The following is a 19,876-nucleotide window of genomic DNA, read 5'->3' as shown; positions in this document are numbered from 1 at the left end:
GTTCTTTGTAGGTTATTTTTCAGCGTTGCAATGTTTGGACAACGGTCAGCTTGCGTGGTTTGGCGTTTATGTTTTTTGAAGCTATGGGACAAAAAAAAAAACAGAGAGTACCCGGACGAAACCCACGCGGAATCGAACCCAGCACCTCCTTGCTACGAGGCACGAGTGTTACCAACCTGCCACGCAAGGCTCACAATGATACCGCGTGCGACAATGATATCGCGTGCGACAATGGCGTTTTTGTGTGAACGAAATTGATAACCCCTCAACTATTTGGCCGACAGGCTGTGAAGGATGGGGCGATGGGTGTGGTTGAGGATGTGGATGCTTCTCACCCCGCAGGCTCATTTTGCCCAACTGCAGCAAGTGAGGAGATGCCAGTCTGCTGTGTGGGTCTTTGCTAGCGGTTACTCGGGTTCACCAGTGAGCCTTGCCCAGCTAAATGCCGCGTTACGCTCTGGGCTCTCCGGACAGGGCTCGCTGTTGAGCGTAAAATATAGGCGAATTTATTTTTTGTCTACAGTAATGCCCAGTGCCTTACGTGAAGGCTGTCAGCCAAAGGATTGGCCATATTTCGTCTTCTTCTTGGTTCTTTCGGTAAAGTCACGTAGAATGGAAATAATAAAAATAAAATATAATAAAATTATTCTCACGACGTTTCGGCCACAACGCAAGCAGCCGTCCTCAGGTGGAGAATAGGTCTGTCGAGAAGACTTTCTATTATTTCCATTCTACGTGACTTTACCGAAAGAACCAAGAAGATGAATCCCTGCAGTCACGAAAGCTTTAAATCGAAATATTTCGTCTTGTGTTTGGATATAATTGTGTGTGTATGTGTGTATGTTTTGTGAATCCGTGGCACCTGGGTCTGTTCCGTGACCTCCTGCTAGCGAGCCTTCGACACTTTCACGGGGACTCAAAGTGCACCTGGCATGGCACAAGCGTAGTGGTGGCAAACGGCGGTTGTTGTTGTGTGTTTGTGCATATGACATAACGACATAATGTATGTGTGTATATGATTTATGTCTCTGCATGTATATATGCTATAGCGTGGCGGTTAGCGCTTTGCGCTACGAACCTGGGAACCTGATTTCAATTCAGACTCATGGCCAACACCAGTGACGATTATCTGAAAAGGCCCGGGGTCACCCCTAGGTCGGGTACCTGGTGCGCTGTGTAAGGCAGTGAGGCCTGGTGCTGCCCACCCACCTCCTCGTGTGCCGTACCGGCCTTCATAGGCGCTACTCGCTAACAGCGCTTGACCCAACGGTCTGTGAAGGCTATATGGGAGAATGTCTGTCTTTATCTGTGTATCGACGTGTGTGTGACGATGTACGTACGTGTGCTTGTGTGTGCGCGGTTTCGCAGGAGAATATTACATCGATCCGAACCAAGGCTGCGCGGGAGACTCGTTTAAAGTTTTCTGTAATTTCACCGCGGGTGGAGAGACGTGCATCTACCCCGACAAGAAGTCAGAAGGGGTAAGCGAGCTTCTCCGCTCTCATTTATTTCTCGCTATCGATGCACCGACGCGTTCACTCGAAAGGGAAAATATTGCACCAATTCAACGTCCAATCAATGTTTCTCCCCGCTCAAGCTCACCGCTGGGGTTGGTGGTCATCTCTGTTGATGGTCCTGTGGAAATCCACACGTTGCTACGGAATGGAGCGGTCGAGTCATGAACTCTCCTAGGTCGACTCAGCCTCAAATGAGTACCTGGTGCAGTGTGTAATCATCACGACTGGGGATACAAAGGCAGCCGGGCGTGGTGCTGGCCACCCATCTCGTGCACTGTGCCGGCCTTCATAGGTGCTCGTTAACAGCACTTGCCCCAACAGCCTGTTCAGGCTATACGGGGAGGGGGGTTCTTTGTCTTGTCGTTGTATTGTTTACAATGTGTGCATGATTTACAATTTTAACCTCAATTTGAAAGAGACAATGCAATGAAATGTTTTTACCTCATGATTTTTTTTCAAATGTTTAGATTTTAATTAATTCAATGCATTTTTGGCAAGCGCGTAATGAGATGTTTTTGTTACAATTTGCATTTTTTCTCCCTTTTGTGGGACGTCAACTTTTTGTTGCCGAATAAGATTGGCTCTGCCGCCATAGGAATGTGGAATTTCCACCACTTTCTGAGAGCCGCCAGCATTTGCGAGCGCGACGGCGCCATCGTGCTCAGCACAAAATGTGTTTATTTGTTTGTGATATTTTTCGAAATTAATGTCTGTGTGTCCCTCCCTTCATCCACTGCCCTCAAAACCTGAGCCTAAGCAATCATAATATATTTGTAAAAAATTGTCAACTTGGATCCAATTCATGACTCAAACCGCAGCGATTTACCCCACCGTGAAACGAGGCACGGCCCTGTGCTCTCACTGGAAGATGAAGAGACACGAGTTTCAAAGGTTTTTTTTTTATCTTTGGCCTCCTAATTTTAACCAGGAGGGAACCTTGATTTAAAGCTTTCATGACTGCAGGAATTCATACTCTCTGGGTCTTTCGGTAAAGTCTCGTAGATAGAACAATACAGGCAATCGTCTTATTTTTCTATCTACGTGACTTTACCGAAAGACCCAAAGAGAATGAGGGAAGCTTTTTTGTCTTCTTTTTCGCCGCTTGTTCTCTGGGTGCTTTTTCAGCGGGCCGCTTTTGCTTGCCACGTTTTTTTTTTAACAGGCGATGGCTTCTTTTCTAAATTCGTTCACGCTGAGCTTTTGGCACCCTAATATCGACGGCTTTTTTTTCACCCCCCCTTTTCACAAACGTTGCGTTAAAACAGTTGGACGACGCATTTTGTGTGCTCTGCATTTTTTCGCACAAAATGTTTCCTGTCGTCCGAAAACGAACGCCAAATTTGTTTTTTTTGGATGGAAGATGCAACCCAAAATAAAACCAAGCGGCCGCAGTTTTTTGGGGTTTTTGATTCGACGTGGCTGCCCAAGAATGTGGCAGTCAAACCCTCGAAAGCAGCCAGTTCACCTCTGACTGATACATCATCTCGTGAGCTCCTGGACCAAGCAGAGCCAGTTATGTTTCAAATGCGCCTGCATGCCCAACTGAGCTGCATTTACTTCGCATAGCCGACTCCCAGAATGCCCCGCGTATCGCGAAACAGGTATATATAAAACAGTACTCACAGCGCAGTGAGATCACGAGAATGCGGCAGCAGCCTATAGGTGGCATTCAGAGATGGCCGGGTGGTTCAGGGGTCAGAGGGCTGATTCTCCACCGCTGAGTGACCTGAGTTTCAGCCGCCCGTGATGAAACCAGGTTCTCAGGTGTACTGGGTTGATGGTCTCGGCCAGGTCACCTGATTCTGACCGCACACACAATAAAAGATCTCATTGAATGTGACCTGTCACTTCATGTGGCTAAATGACACCGCTGAGAATTAAACATGTGTTTCAAACCATCACGCAACAAGCATTGATTGTTGTTGTCTGCAGCGGGATGTGGGTAAAAAAAGCAAGTGACCCAGAGCGGTCTTCCGAGAAGTCCCATCACAGCGGTCGTGCTCCCGCACGCAGCGCGTTGCTGTGGGAGTCCTCACTCGATATTTCATCTCTTGGCGGTGGTGTCGACGGCACAATCGGAATGATTTTTTTTTTATTATTAAAGTGACGTTCAATTAGTTTTCTCACCAATTAAACCTGAGCCTCATGCAGAGGGCAGCCCCAGGAAACATCCTTGGCATGCAGCAAAAAAAATGCCATATAATTTTTTTGGGTTGTGTCTTCTTAAGACAATTAAAAGTGGATTTATTTTAGATTTGTGTAAAAGCTGAGACATGTGCAAACAAAAAGATGCCACGACCTTATTTGTTTAAACGTTGTTGCTTGCTTTTATGTCAACTTCACAATGCTATAAGTGAAACCCTGCTTGAACCTGTGCCATCACGTGCAGAGAAAAGGCCGTTCTCATTTTTGCAAATGACCTTTAAATTGGTTTAATTTAAATTCACAAAGGTTCCTTTTGTACGACAACCACCCTTGTCATTTCACACCTTGAATTTTCTCACGTTCATCGTCATAAATCATCAGGCCAGCAGTGATGGTGCATGCCTGTAATCCGGCGCTTTTTAGTCCAGGGTCGGTAAGTCCATTGTGTGCCAGGACATTTCAATCCTCGATTGAACTGTGAGGTGGCCATGTGGATGGCAGTACAGAAAGCCGGTTTGCCGAACGGTCGATGAAGTGGATTTTTTGGCCGCTGTCTCTTCTTCTGTGTGGATTTCACCAGGTTCTCTGGATTCCTCCGAAACGAAATAAAAATTACTCGGCACGTGAATTGGTTAACATGCCAGTGCATGGCGCCTTGCAAAAAACAAATGATTATTGAGACTTAGTGGGTCTTTCTTTTTGAAATGATGAGATTCAGCATCACCGTCGTTGCCATGAGAACACGGGAATATGACAATCAGAAAAATGACCTCGTGTTTATAGCATTGTTATGCTCAACAATATAATATTTTTAAAAATTGTAATCATTGCCATTTTTTTTTACGAGGATAGAAACGTAACGACAAGCAACAACAACGTTTACAACAAATGAATTCCCGCACGGTATCGATCACCAATGCGCGGTTCGGAATAAAATGTAAAGCCTTCATTTATCCCAATCGTTCATACTAAAATTGTGAGTTTAAAGCACTGTCCATTTGCCTTTGTATTCAAACGCACACCGGCTCTGCTGCAATACTTAACGTGGCCGAAATAAGCATTTGTGTGTGTATGTACATATGTAATAGCTGTGACATAGTTCACCTCCGTAAGTTAACGTTCCCCATGGAGAGTTTTATTTGACAAGCCCTGGCATGGTGGTCACCAGCAGTGCGCGAGTTAAACATCTTAGTCTGAGCTCAACTCAGCTCACCACCAGCACCGCTGTCATCATTTCGGATAAGTAACATAAACAGTACCACTTGAAGGGAAACCAGCCTTTTTTTGCCGAAGGAATGTGGAATTTCCACCACTCGCTCAGGGCCCCACTGATGGTGATGGGCACCATCCCTTTACTCGATGGAGTGGGGAGAGCACTGCCGACACAGTCCCAGAAGTGCCATGTATGTACATACACGACCGGTCGAGCGGCTTGGGTGTGGTAATTGAAGTCTGCGATGCGTTCAGTCGCTTTGCTCATATTGCTGATCATCGCTTGTTTGCTTTGTTTTGTTTTTGTTCCATTCTCTGTTTCGCTTTTTGTCTATTCCTCGTTTCTTTCTTTCTTTCTTCCTCCTGCTTTGCTATTTGTTTCCTAAAATCCAGGCCAGGCTTTCTGCATGGTCCGGAGAAACTAAGGGCACATGGTTCAGTGAATTCAAGCACGGTGGGATGGTAAGATCATTAAACCCATCGGCAGACGGAAAACCACAACCAAAACCGAAGGCAAACCCCTGGTTCCACTTTCCAATTTCTCCTGAGTCTCCTCCATCCCTCTGTTGTGGTCCGCGTCCCTCCTCCTGTCCCCCATGCGTGACATCCGTGCCGTCACGAATGTTCACGGCGGTGGCAACCGGTGATCAGCGTTTGCTGTGATCAGGCGTGTCCTGTGTCCCCCCCCTCCCCCCCCCCCGTACCGTACCTTTGTATCACGTACCCCCCCCGAATCACAGTTGTCTACCAGGGCTGGTGTTGGTGACTTAGCCACCCTGTGCAAGTCGGCGCACAGTGCGTCACTTTAATATACCGAGCAAGGTGACAAATGAGCAAAATGAATTGCTTTTGGAAAGTTGAACTCGACAATAAAAAGCAGCCTACCTGACATGCCTCAAGACGTTTTCAATCACAGCGCACGGTCAGCTGTGATATATGGAACGGAAATATGGAATAATAATAATAAAATGGAAAGAGAATTGCGGGCGAGTTGCAAAAGATATATATATACACGTGGGAATATGCACGCTGGAAATTACACTGAGAGACGGAAAGACGAGCAAATACATCAGAGAGCGTACCGTAAACACGAGACATGATATTGAGCGTGAATATGAGCAGTGGGTTTGGGCACAGGGCACCATCGCAAGGAGGGGCGAGGGCCGATTGACTGGTTATGGAATGGCAACCGAACGAGAGAATGCGCCCGGAGTGATATAATCAGCTCTTACGCAAATGTAAGATGGATTGTGTGATTGCGGGCTAATGAGCAATGGTGACGACGTGGAGAGACCTTCATCCAGCAGTGCATAGACATTGGCTGATGAGGATGTGGAATGGCCTGTGACACAGAATGTGAGCGACATTCTACAGTGTCCCTTACAACACAGATTGTCATCGGCAAAGATCGATCCACTATTTGGACGAAGGCCCCCAAAAAGCCGTCACCGTCACTGGCGGTCACGTGACGCAGCTAATCCATCTCACTCGTGCACACTAGCCGATCTTTATGACTCCAGATCTGTGGTCGGGAATCGACCCGGAGCGTCGTTCCCTCCTTCGGCTGTCGCCCCGTCCTTAGTCTCGGGCACTGGCCACCGTCCCTTCTAGCCACGACGCGCTCTGCCCAATCTCTCGCTTCTCCCAATGGTCAATGCCGTGTCTCTTATCTCGCACTTTGCTCACTTATCGGCGCCCTCCTCTTCCAGCCTCGTTGTGTAATTGCAGGTATGCTTCATTCTAGATTGGAAGTTTTCGTGGTTCTTTCGGTAAAGTCATGGTAACGGTAACGTGACTTTACCGAAAGAACCAAGAGTATGGATCGAGGTATGCTCCGTGCCACGCTTCGTTTCACACGCTGCAGCTTTTGTTCCATAGATTCATTTAGCCGTGGATACTCGCGGCTAAATGTGGTGGATTTTACGACCTCTTGACCTTGCCCCCGATTTCCTAGTTTCCCACCGTAGGCCATTGCCGAGTTGGAGCATCGCCAGCGCCAGCCCTGGCTCTGTGCTTCTTGGTTGTACGGCGTTCCGTGTCCGCCTGTATGCCCCGTGTTTCCCCGTGTCCCTCCTTGGCTCGTATCCCCCGGTGTCCCCCCGTGTTGTCTCCCCGTGTTGTCTCCCCGTGTCGTCTCCCCATGTCTCACCCGTGTGGCTCCTTCCCCCCTGGCAGAGTAAACTTGCTCGCTGGCCCAAAGAAGTGCCAGGGACGTGGTATAGTCAGTACAAGCGGGGCAGCATGGTGAGTGTCCACCCGTCACCGTCTACACACGCACAGACACTACGTAAACCTCTGCCTCGTGAACCCTATCCCAGCGCTAGGCCGGTGCTCGGCTGGCCCTTGCCCGGCACCTCACTCGGAGTTCCGTTTGTCCGGCACAGACCATCGTCGTTTGTTGGGTGATCGCCCAACCGGCGTGAATTGATTCAGCTCTTGGTCAATTTTTGTCCTAGTTTAGTCAACGGCAGGCTGTGAAAAATAATTTTTTTTTACTGATTTCTTGAACAGGATTAAACCGTAATGAGTTGATTGTCTCTATGCTTGGACAAAAAAAAAAACAATGGGGTTATTTTTTTTCCTCCGGATAATTTGGGTGAATTCCAGCTCTGACACGTAAACATTTTGTTCTGACTGCCATGCAGTGAGCACCGCTATAGGGAGAGGCCCTCGTGTAGATGAAGGACAGTTGTACAGTAGAGATTCCTCTCTACCATAGGGCGACCCTCGGGGTTTTTTTTTATTAAAGAGTTCCAAATATACATATGTTCATATTCTTTGGTTCTTTCGATAAAGTCACGTAGATAGAAAAAACATTTTTAATTAAAAATAAATACAAAAAAACCCACGACGTTTTGATCGCAACACAAGCGGTCTTCATCAGGCAGAGAGAAAAGAGGGGGCAAGCCTCCAAATGCAATTGCTTATAAGGGCTTCCAAAAGTTAATCTTATGAGATGAAGGCAACAGCACATTTCCAAGATAATTTGGAACAACACAAAAAAATTAGGGTTGATGTTTTTTTTTTGATCCTGAAGCTGCTGTCATTTACCAAAAAAAAAGCGATATAATCTGGTCACGTTCTGACTCAAAGGAGTAATTGAGCAGCTACGTTTTTAAATCAACTTGCGCCTTTGTTGAATGCCTGCAGGCTGAAATACTGAGCAAATTTTGAGCGAAACTTTCGATTTACAATCCTGTGATCATTTTAAACCTCGCACAATCTGCGCCCGAATAAATTACACATGTTCTGCGGCTGAAATGTTCAGGAGCTGAGATATCTGGCAGTCTGTTAACTGATAATCCCTAATGAACTAGCGGACATTTCTATCTCTCTGGGCTGTCTTTGGCCGTCTCTAGCCTGGCACAGTTCACTGATGATTCCAAATAATCACGATAACCCATACAACACTCTTGGCTGTAAATTTACTGGAGCGGTTACACCTGATGGCGGAGGCTTGTGTTGCTTCCGAAACGTCGTGATTTAATTTAATTTATTTAAATTTTTTACCTACGTGACTTTACCAAAAAAAACAAAGAGTACTTATAGCTGTCTTTGGCATCTCCCATAGGGCACAGTTTACTGATGATTCTGAATGCATAACTACGTATGCATTCAAGGGCGCCACGGTGGCGAGATGTTAACTACCTCGCCTGGTATACAGGAGTTCGAAGGTTCGAACCAGACCCTTACACCTGTATATTTGGAGTTTGCATGCTATCCCCGTGTTCGCGTGGATTTTTCTCCGCATCCTCTTGTTTTTTCTTCCACATTTAGAATCAACATGCGTTTAGAGTACGGTAGTTGGCTGCTATAGATTTCCACGTGACAAGCGACTTGGTTGAGCTATCATTTGTGGCTAGGTCGCTGGCAATGGCAGGCATGTGTAACTCCAACAAATTAATTTAGCATATTTGTCAAATTCTGACCACAACGCTGCTGCACGATGGACCTCTCTTGTTAGTGACCACACGGCGTGTCTTTAACGTTCCATTGCGATGCAAGACGGTACGGTTACTACACCTGTGGTAATTTAATTTACCATTGGGTGCTATTGTGTACAATAGTCACTGCAGCTCAAAGACTCGGTTAGCAATTGAAAGGTTTGGCCCTTGACCTCCAGGCACACTTGAGCAGTGTGGTGAAGGTGTCACGCTCTACGTGACCTGATCTGAAAGCATCCGAATTACTTGTAAGAGATCGTGCTCAGGCATGAGCCACTCGGTCAAGGGTGAGGGTGACCAGCATTCTTGTTATTCCCCCACTACTCGCTGGATTCGAAACCGCGAACCTCTGCAACAACAACAACAACAAACAGCGGCGAACGCACTGCTGCTGCTGCCTCTAGGCCATTGCATCGTTGCCGCCCCCCCTTCCCCCCCCCCCGGTGTATTATTTGGCACGACGAGGATCCAGAGGTGGCCGATTCGACCTGCGCGCACATCAGTCGAGACAAAGGTGCAAGTGCTTTTGTGTTGTTGTTGTTGGTTTTCTCTTTCAAAAAATCCCTCCCCCCGCCTCTCTGTTCAGCCAGAAGTGTCAATGGATGCCACCGCCGTGAGGTTGATCGGCAGGTCACGTGCGGTGGGGTTAAAGGGCGGGGTAGCTCCCACACCGGCTTCCGGGATGTCCGGCCAGCGTGGGAGGAATAGGCCGCGACACCCTCCTCGAAGGGAGGCTCTCCAGAGCTCCCTCCGAGTAGTGGTGTGAGCGAGCAATTGCAGGGCTGCACCTTTGCCCTTTTGTTCACCGGGGAACTTTGGTTTCCTCCTCGACCCCCTTCCCACCCACCACACACAAAACACTCCTCACGAGGATGATAACTCCAACGAGCGAAACCTCGCTTGTCGATAAACACGCCGCACAGGTCCGTGTGACCGCAGCCTGTCCAACTACTGACCATCAAGTGTTTTTTTTTCCCCGCTCAGTGAGAAAATTAGATTTTAAAGCTCCCCGGTGACCATCCCCATTGCGTGGCTACAGTTCTTTTTTTTTTGTTTAAACAAAGTTAAGTTGGCCAGAATGTGTCTGAAAGTCAGCTGAAGGTCTCTTCTCCTAGTTTATACAATACGGGTTGGATTCATATTGGTGGCCGCATGTCAAGACACTGTTCAGAAATAGTGGCCATCTGTTTTGTTACAGACAAGAGGCAATCATAGGCAAAGCAAAAATGGAAACCATTGAGTCAGGATTTTGAAATAGGAGGGAGTTGGCGGCACAGATGATTAGAGGAATGGTATTTCAGACAATGGGGGCAGCAGAGGAGAGTGAGAGATCTCCCACTGAGAAGAGGATGACTGAGGGCTTTCACTGAATTCCTTGGTTGCTGATGTGTGGAGGGGAGTAGAGTGAGATGAGAGAGGAGATGTAGGAGAGTGCGTGGGGGGGAGCCAAGTGAGATGAGAGGGGAGATGTAGGAGAGTGTGGAGGGGAGTAGAGTGAGATGAGAGGGGAGATGTAGGTAGGGGTGAATCCATGGAGGATATTGAAGACAGATCTTGAAATTGGAGGATCGGAATGGGAAACGGTGGAGAGATTTGAGTGTTGGGGTGATGTTCTCTCATTAGAGAGTGCTGGCAGTAGTATTGTTGTTCACCTGGAGTTTGGAGAAGAGGGATTTCAGGAGGTGAGTGACGTGGGGAGGTGAGGAATGAGGAGTGGTGAGCAATAATCAGGTCACGATGTTACAAAGGTGGAGGGCCTCTCACAGTGGCAGCTGGGGTATTATCATGCCAGCCAGGACACACGGCTTTTATCGCGTAGATTAGTGTGGTTACTCCTCTCAGTGCCATATCTTCATAGGTTAGGGTCTCCTCCCACACATTTCTAAAGGGAACTGGTCCACTCCCCCCCCCACCGCCACCCCCCCCCACCCCCCTTCAAACCCCCCGCCAATGCATGCATTAAAATCTTGAGACCCGTTGACACTTTCCCGATTAAATAATGCACATTTATCTACTCATTTATTAATTCCGTGTTGCATTCCCGTATTCATTGTGTTCTTATCCCCCCCCCGCCCGCCCGCGCCTCCTCCCGCTGGATCTCTGTGAAAGCTGTCTTACGCAGACGCAGACGGACTCGCCATCGGCGTGGTCCAGATGACCTTCCTCCGGCTCCTCAGCTCGGCCGCCCGCCAGAACGTCACGTACAACTGCTACCTGTCGGTGGCGTGGAACGACCTGGAAGGCAACAGCTTCGACAAGGCGCTGCGCTTCCTGGGTGCCAACGAGGAGGACCTCTCCCACGACACCACGTCCTACATCCACGCGCTCTATGACGGATGCGCGGTGAGTTGTCGCGGCGTTCGCGGCTCGGATGTTTCGCGTGGCACCTCACAGATCCGAACAAAACAAAAATGGGTTGTGGGTGTGGCGGGCCAATGCGCGTGTATTTTTTAAACAGGATCTAAGGTGCAACAAAAGCATTTTAAATGTAATTCTTTTTTATAGTAGAGGTTTGTATTATTACGATTCTAAATGGCATTTTATGGGTTAACCCATGTAAAGGATCTTATCGAATTTCTGTCGTAAGGCCCTCCACCACCTGACACAGCAAGATTAATGAAATTCTACGTGACTTTACCGAAGAACCAAGAAGATGAATCCCTGCAGTCACGAAAGCTTTAAATCTAAAATTAATTAAATTGTTCATGCGTTGTGTCCATGCATTTGATGACCCTCCAATTAATTATTAGTGTCATTGTGACGCCTCACTCACAGGTGAGTTGAATCATAATTCTCATGACCAACTTTAGGAGCAATTAAGAGACATCACACTTACCGTGTTATTGTAGTACTTCTTCTCAACGTATATATGCTTGATGATGGTTTCTATTCACGTTTCTTGGTTTTGCCTTCTCTGTGTGTTAAACCAACACCAGGGTGGACGCATTAATGCAGGATCAATGTGATTGGCTACTGTGTCGATGTAGGCAGTTTGAGAATGCAATGTGATTGGCTACTGATGCCTCTGTAGGCAGTGTGAGAGATCAATGTGATTGGCTGCTGGTGCCTCTGTAGGCAGTGTGAGAGATCAGTGTGATTGGCTACTTTTAGGGTGGATGGCCATAGGAATGGTCTTGATGGCTTGGCAAACATCACCCAAGGTGCTGGAGGCAGTGGCAAAGCTGGCAGTGGTAGGGGACCATGGTAGATAATTATCAATGAGCGATGGATGTGTGGGGCAGAGGCTCATGGCTGGAAGAATAAATGCTTTTTAGTTAAGGTTAGATAGGATGGTCGTGATGTCATTTATAATTGATCACATTTGGTATTTGCGCCGTTTTAATGACGCAAGGCGATACTCACGAGGGCACTGCTGTGCTTCGCAGACACAATCTACGAGAGTATTTCAGCAGGCGACACTGATTGCTGCTGTGTGTGATCCCAGTTGAGTAATTTGCAGTCTAATTATTTTTTTTACTTGGAAAATTTTGTCGCTAAAGTCAACGCGCAATATCCTGCACTGTTCAATTGACGTCACAGAATCCTCAACCACGGTGGTAAGTGCACAATACAAATGAACCTGGCGGCCCAAGTTTTGATTCCTGTTCACGGCTAACATCAGTGGCAAGCGATATCCGAACCTGTCCTGGGAATCTAAACCTGCGCTGATCAACGGTGGTGACGTTCGGGTCAGGCAACCTCCAATGTGCAACGCAGTGCCGGGTGGCCTTCGTCCAGCAGTGGATTGACAACGAGCCGTAATTTAAATGTATGTTTCAATCATTGGCCACGTGTCCCGGTGGTCGGAGTGCTTTGACTCACGATTGGATGGTGGTGAAATTCAAATCCCAGCTGGGGGTCAACTCATCCTCGTCATGACCATCATTATCCCTCCAGAGTTGACAGAATGAGTTTCACTTCGTTAAGAATTCAATCGACATTGGGTTCATTCTTTGGACTTACTGGTCCCCACCTCGGCAATGTGGAATTTCCGTCACTAATTTGGGGATGATTAACGATTGATTTTTTTTAGTCAGGTCGCGTGAGTCGAGTGTGTGCGGTACACCCTCCTCCACCCGCCACAGCCATTGTATATAGTTGTCGCTTAGGTGAACAAACGTGACCAATGCATTACTGCTTCAGCGCCACCGGTGTCGCTGGGAGAGTGATCCACACACATTTCACAATCGTGTACGCGACGCTTCACAGCCGGCGTTCATCGGGGTAGTGGCCAGAATTGCGACGGGGATGTGAACCCAGGCTCTCAACGTATCTGGCACAGCGCGAAAACTTGCACCGGTCTTCGGGCATCAACGACGACGGCCGCCATTGGCTTTCATCGGAAGTATCTTCGTAAATAAATGAATGCGTCTCAGTGGATTCGGGGGAATTCGTAATGGGGTATTATCTGTTAAATGAATTCCCAGATGCGCTTGCAATGTGCCGGGTGCATTAAAATATTAAGCACAACCTCGGAGGGCAGCACGTGAAAAAAAGGAGGATTTAAATGTAATTATGTGAAGCTGTCTGTTGCGCAAGAAGCACAAGCACGCGTGCAGATGTGTGGAAACGTGTATAATTAGGTTGCACGGGTTGTTGTTGTTGTATAATTGTGCACACTTAGCACACATGTACACGCTAATGCACAGATGCGCGTAAGACAAGGGCATAGACATGCTAATAAGCACGCGCCCACCATCACAACACCAGCCGCCATTCACCACCCAGAGCGCAGTGATGTGACCATAGTGCTTGTGGCAGGCTCAGTACATCTAGAGGCCACGTGAAGAGTTGGAGGCTCATTGGTAGGAAGTGACGGGACAGACCCAGGTATTATGGGTTGACTGACTGAGATGACAGGTGGAGGCACCAGCTGTGCCCCTGTGCCACCCATCCTTCTGCCCTCCGCCGTTGTTGTTGGAGGGCGACTGCCTCCAACTGCCCAGTAGCAGCGTCCTTCACGAGCCTCCCCCTGCACATGGGCCAATCTTGACACCGCTGGCATCAGCTCCACGTCCTCTTTTACCACATCAGCCCATCTCTTCTTTGACTCATACCATACCCATTTAGCTGCCTATATGTATCCATAATTAAACACCGAAGCTTGAAGGCGTAGACAAATAGGAAAATATGCATTCACGCATATACAAACATTCTTTACAAAAATCATATAGACACAAATGTACGTACAATGGACATACGCAACACACAAATCCACGTACAATCGCAAACTTGCACACATACTCACACAAGCGCATACACACGCACGCACAAATATACACAATACGTACACACAACGACGCACACAGATGTATGCAGGCAACAATACGCACAATAAAGACAAAAGCAGCGATCTTCCATATAGCCTTTAATAGGCTTTTGGAGCAAGTGCTTTTAACGAGGGGGTAGGTGGCCAGCACCACGCCCGGCCACTTTTGTCTCCCGAGTGGCGATGTACATACACTGCACCAGGTACTCATTTGAGGCTGAGTCGACTTAGGGGAGGCCCAGGACCGGTTGAGATGATCGTCACCGGTGTTGGCCACGAGCGAGAATCGAACTCGGGTCACCGTCGCGCAGCGCAGCGCTCACCACTGCACCACCGCTCCCCACACGCACACAGCACGTGCGCAGAGTTCATTGAGTAGGGGTGAGACGAGGGTTCGCGCGCGGCAGTCATTCGGAGGATGCGACGGGGGGGGGGAGAGATAGGGGACTGCACAGAGGAGCCCGAGATAAGAAACGCGATATTGATCAAAGCCTTATTCTCCTCGATGACTTCGTGATTTGGCCGGGCAAGAGCGGGGGAAAATAAATTTCAAATATAAATAAATGGTCCTCGCGGATAAATAAACGAGTGTAAAAATGAAAGCACGGCTGACGCTGCGAGCCAGACGCCTCCGTTTCAAATTGCTTTGCAAATCAGGTAATGGGCTATCCTCGGTCCCGTGGCGTGGAGAGAGGGGATGGGAGCCCGGAGCTTCGGGGGGCGCTGAGTGTGATGAATGACAGGGTCGTTCGTACGTGCGCGGCGCGGCGGCTAGGAGATGTTAACTACCTCGCCTGGTATGCAGGAGGTCAGGGGTTCGATTCCGACTCTCACGCCTGCTGCTCTGTATGTGGAGTCTGCGTCTCTCTCTTTCCCAGTGGTCGCGTGGATTTTTCTCTCCACATTTAGAATCAGCATCAGGCGTTTAGAGTATTTGGCCGCTGTGATTTTCCACATGACAAGCCACTTCGTTGAGCTATAATTTGTGGACAGGTCGCTTCTGAGAAAGAGCTACATCGCTCAGCGGGCCTTACCTGGTAAAATAAAAAATACAAATTTCTGTCTACGTGACTTTACCGAAAGACCCAAAGAGTAAAAATATAAAGAGTTTTATTTTCTTAAATGTGCTGCTGGCTGAAGGCCTAACACTCCTCACCACACACCCCTACACTCACCACTCACCAGCCACTCCTCACCAGCCACCATATTACTCAAGGCTTCACCACCTGCCCTTATTCACCACACCACAGGGCTCATTTTAACATACTTCACCATGCTGGTCGGTAAGCGTTGATGAAGGCAGGAAACATATACACACACACATGTGGGAGCACAGAGGTGCAGTACAACACTGGATTTTTGCTGCACTGCCCTCTGAGTCCTGCAAATGTATCTCTGCAGCAGCCTATAGCAACCTGCTGTGCACGGTGGTGATCACTCATCCAAGTGCTATCCAGGCTCCACCCAGCTTAGCTCCTTTCGTTTGGCAAGATCTGGTCTATTTCCAACTGATTTCACCATAGCTTTGCGTATATGCACAGTGTGTGTACAATCCCAGGTGCACGCCTGTGCTGAATAGCCCCCGGGGTGCTTTGTGGAGGGCTTTTGCCTGCAACGCCACCCTGCTCGGTTGCTCAGAGAGGTGATACCAGATCGGAGTTTTCCTGCTGAAATCAACGCCGCCAGATGACACTGATCCTGACAGGCCGAGATGTGGGTTTTTTGCTCGGGTGGGTAACGAGCAACGAAACATATGTTTGCCTCTATAGTGCATTTAAACATTGGTTTATATCCATATACTGCCCTGTATATACCCGTCCTGAGTGCAGTGGCGGTGCAGCGGTAAGCATTATGAACCCGGTGAACCCGAGTTTGGTTTTCAACCGTGGCTAACACGAGTGACGAGTGACACAATCTGAAACGGCCCGGGCCCCCCTTATCACCGACCCACACTGACCAGCACTGTGGAACGACCGCCCACGGAGGACATGGCCAAGGGAGCCCTTCTTCGTCCCGGAGTAGATTGCGCACGAGCTATGAATAGATATGCTCCCAGCTCGCTGATACCATGGTCGGAGCGCTTGACTCACATTTGGAAGTGCGGTCGAAAAACGCCCACCGGGCATGGGGAGGCCCTCATCCAGCAGTGGATTTACAAAAACGGCTGGGCACGCGCGCATTCCTTGTCATTCACTATTATCACCCGAACAACATCATCATCCTTAATTTGGAGCTTTCGCGACTGCAGGAATTACTCTTTGGTTTTTTCGGTAAAGTCACGTATAAAGAGAAAATAATAAATTAAATACTAGCATACGACGTTTCGATTGCAACACAAGCAATCATCATCAGGTATAAATGAAATAGAAACACAAATCTAGTATACTTAGAAATGTAATGTAATACAACAGAGAGTCGGATAACATAACAGTCAACACCCTACCTGGTTGATTACGTTCTTCCTGAGAATGCTAAATATGAGAGAGAGATAAAACACAGAACCAGAGACATATAGACAGACATATAAGTAGAGAGAGATATGACAGAGATACATAGAGAGAGAGACGTACATAGGCACACATCATCATCTCACTGGGATTATATAAAATGAGCAGCGCTTTAGTAGGGAATCAACAGTGGCCAGCCAGTGGGGATGACTTGGCCTCGCCATGGGATCGTGGAATTTCTGCCACTGCCGGCACAGAACCGCCAATGATGATGACGGTGATCACTTGGTATAAGTAGGTGCATAAGTTGATAATGTACAGTGTATTAGTGGACTGAAATGGGTGGATGCGGCAGTGCTCGGATGCATTGTCGGAGCACTGAGGCTGACAACGCTACATTTCTGAGTTCAAACCCTGGGCTTCAGCTGCCCGGGGATTTAAACCGGGTTTGTAAGTGGACTGAGTTTACGTTCTGAGCCCATTCACCAATGGCTGCACAAAAATAATATGCAATCACGTGGAGTCTTTGTTAGCCGCGAAATTACCACAGCTCTGAATTGAACACTCCCTGCGGGGCAAAAGGTTTTTTTTAAAGGGATAAAAAAAAAATAGGTTTCGTGACGTTTTCTTTCGAGGTTGTTCTCTGACTCAAGGTGGTTCTCTGATTCTTGAGATATGCATATTTACATATACAAACATACATACATTGTTTTGTTTTGCAGTTTTCTTGAATCCACCAGAGCAGCGTCAATGGAGGTGACACAGTTAGTCGATCGGCAGGTGACTTGTGGTGGGATAAAGTGTGGGTACTCCTTCCAAGATGTCTGGCCAGCGTGGAAGTGTAGGCCAAATATCCCCTCTACAGCTTCCTTTTTAGTTAAGGCCCTTTCCGCCAGCAGTGGCTTGAGCAAAGCACTTGCAGGGCCGCGCCTTTACCTTCAGCAGAAGAGGCGGCACACCGCATGCATGCAGATTCAAAACGAGCGAAACGCCGGCGCTCGCTGTCGTGGCTTGGAGCGGAATTGAGACCGGGTCCGAGTTAACAGACCCCGGGAGCTTCGCTTTGCGACAGAAAACTGCAAGGGCGGCAGCGATGCAAGGCAGCAAGAATCCCTGCAGGCTGGAGACGCACGTGTTCATTACAGCTCGCAAACACAGGCGCAGGGTTGCCAAGTGTGGTTCATTACGGCTGTGCCAGACACGGAGATGGAAACGTCGGGAACGACGTGTGTCCATGCCTCCGTGTCTGCAGAAGTTCATAATGGGCATGCCAGAGACACCGTGATAGCAGCACTGAGCTCCAGGGTTTAAGCCCTGGGTGTGGGTGCCTCTGTCTTTGCAGAGGTTCAGAATGTCCGTGCCAGAGACGCCGAGTGCCTGGAATCTGGGTTTCAACCACCTCTGATTAAACTGGTTTTACAAGTGTTGTTCGAGCACTCAGCCGGTTTACCAATGGCCGCTCCAAATAGCGTTCATTTTAAATTTGATTGGACAATAGCATTAATAATTCATAGCCTTTTGTAAATCCACTGCTGCATGAAGCTCTCCCCCAAGGGCTGTCAGGCATTAGGGTTTATTGACCATACTTCACCACGCTGGTCACTGCTGGTCGGTGAACGATGACACTCACCGCTGATGTTGGCTTAGTCGAAACCAGTCGACAGCTGGCTCGCATTAAACCAATGCTGCTGAAAATATCACTGCCAGAAGGCTGTGTGGCTGATGGGAATGTGTAAACAAATGTGGCGGGACAGATACGTGTAGGAGCGGAGAGGTATTGTTTGCTTAATTATAATTTAGTTGCTTATATTGTCCACAAATATGTTGTTTTTCCGGAAAGAAAACGCCTCTTCCAGAACTCGTCGAGTCGAATAGATCCTCACGTCGTGTCCGGGGCATGGCCCATAATACCAAACGTTAAATCACTAATGATGCCGCGTGGTTCGTTTGGGCGTGGAGACAAGGTGACTGACTTTGACCGTCTTCGTTTACCTCTCTTCCCACAGCGTCGCAAGGGATACGAGAAGACCGTTTTGGAGCTCAACACTCCGAAACTGGAACAACTCCCCATTATCGACATCATGTTCAAAGACTTTGGCGATTCCAGACAGAAGTTTGGCTTCGAGGTCGGGCCCGTGTGTTTTGCCGGCTAGCCTGCGAATAAACGAATACGAGACAAAAGAAACACAAAGCCACAAAACAGTCTCCTACTTGCAAACTCAGAGCCTTTATTAGAACGCCAAACATTTTATGAAAAGACGGCTAATAATTTAGCTACGTGACACCACGAACAAAAAAAAAATTGTCCTCAGTTTTACGCATGGTGAAAAGATTGAAAATATTTACCGAAACCATTTTCACCTCAACAGTCGAAGCGTCACATGCAAGTTTTGAAGTCTGCACGCATTTTTAGAATTACCTTTTATTTGTATTATGTTTTTTTTTGTCATGAATTTTTTCCTCGATTCGATCGATCATGTTTGTAAGCCACAAATTGCGTCTTGGCAATACGAAAATTCGGTAAATTAGCAGGGAAGCTATTTTTTTTTTTGCCTTTACAAATCCATATCTTTGCCTCCTTCACATTTTTGGGTGGCATCCTTTCAACATGACTCAATCCCTTAAATTTAAGGAATAAGTGATAATAGCAACAAAAATACTTAATAAGTGGATAAAAGCATCTGTGTATAAATGATGTCTTGTGTTAAGCATTTTAGTATATATTTCCATTGTTAGTTAATAATGTTTTTGTTGTTTATTTTGCTCATTTTTTCTTTTTAGAAGTATAATTTTTTGTTCACAAAACACTTTCTACCTAAAAACCGCCAAACTCGGCATGATCTGTAAACAGTTGTGGCGTATCAGAGACAGCTGGAATTTTTTTTGGCAAAATGGTGCTTTAGTAATCTCCAATGGTGCTGTTTTAAGATTTATGTTTGTTGTCTGTGTCATTGTGAGTAAATATTGTATTGTATAAAAGAAAAAAAATACCTTGTTCTCTTTACATTTTTCAAAACTTGCATGTGATTTAGGGCTTTTTTTGTAACATTAGTCTTGCCTGTACAACTCGGACAACTGTACAACCATGCAAAATAAAAAAATAAAACATACGTAAATCAATCGGCGGTACATTTCTACTAAACTTCGCACTAATTCTGAATCATTTCTGCCTTCTTTCGTTTTCTTGCAATCGCACATTTTTCCTACGGTTCGTCTCCGTAATGCATGGTCCATCAGCCTATCGTGTCACACCAACACACGCGCGCAAGCACCTCGTTACAACACAAAGTCACAACGAAACATTTTGATCGGTGGGGGTGGCGCTACTGCCCGTGCCTGGCA

General features: G+C 47.5%; 1 protein-coding gene across 2 annotated transcripts in view; it reads left to right on the top strand.

Moving 5' to 3' along the window:
• The window catches only part of LOC144734060 (uncharacterized), a 258,027-nt gene extending 238,373 nt beyond the window's left edge, over nt 1–19,654 (top strand). The window contains exons 65-68 of one of the 2 annotated variants that reach the window (XM_078616112.1): nt 1,369–1,481; nt 5,268–5,336; nt 10,928–11,161; nt 18,541–19,654. In XM_078616112.1, the coding sequence (XP_078472238.1) occupies nt 1,369–1,481; nt 5,268–5,336; nt 10,928–11,161; nt 18,541–18,687 (563 nt within the window). In that variant the 3' untranslated portion in view covers nt 18,688–19,654. Of the gene's footprint in view, nt 1–1,368; nt 1,482–5,267; nt 5,337–7,049; nt 7,119–10,927; nt 11,162–18,540 lie in introns of both variants that reach the window. The other variant, XM_078616111.1, reaches the window with a different exon arrangement.
• Nucleotides 19,655–19,876: the final 222 nt, after the last annotated feature.

Source organism: Lampetra planeri, chromosome 49 (genome assembly GCF_965212315.1).
Source record: "Lampetra planeri chromosome 49, kcLamPlan1.2.h2, whole genome shotgun sequence".
In the NCBI taxonomy this organism is placed as follows: domain Eukaryota; kingdom Metazoa; phylum Chordata; class Hyperoartia; order Petromyzontiformes; family Petromyzontidae; genus Lampetra; species Lampetra planeri.
The sequence above is the reverse complement of the archived record's forward strand: the minus strand, read 5'-3'. Positions and strand labels throughout refer to the sequence as shown.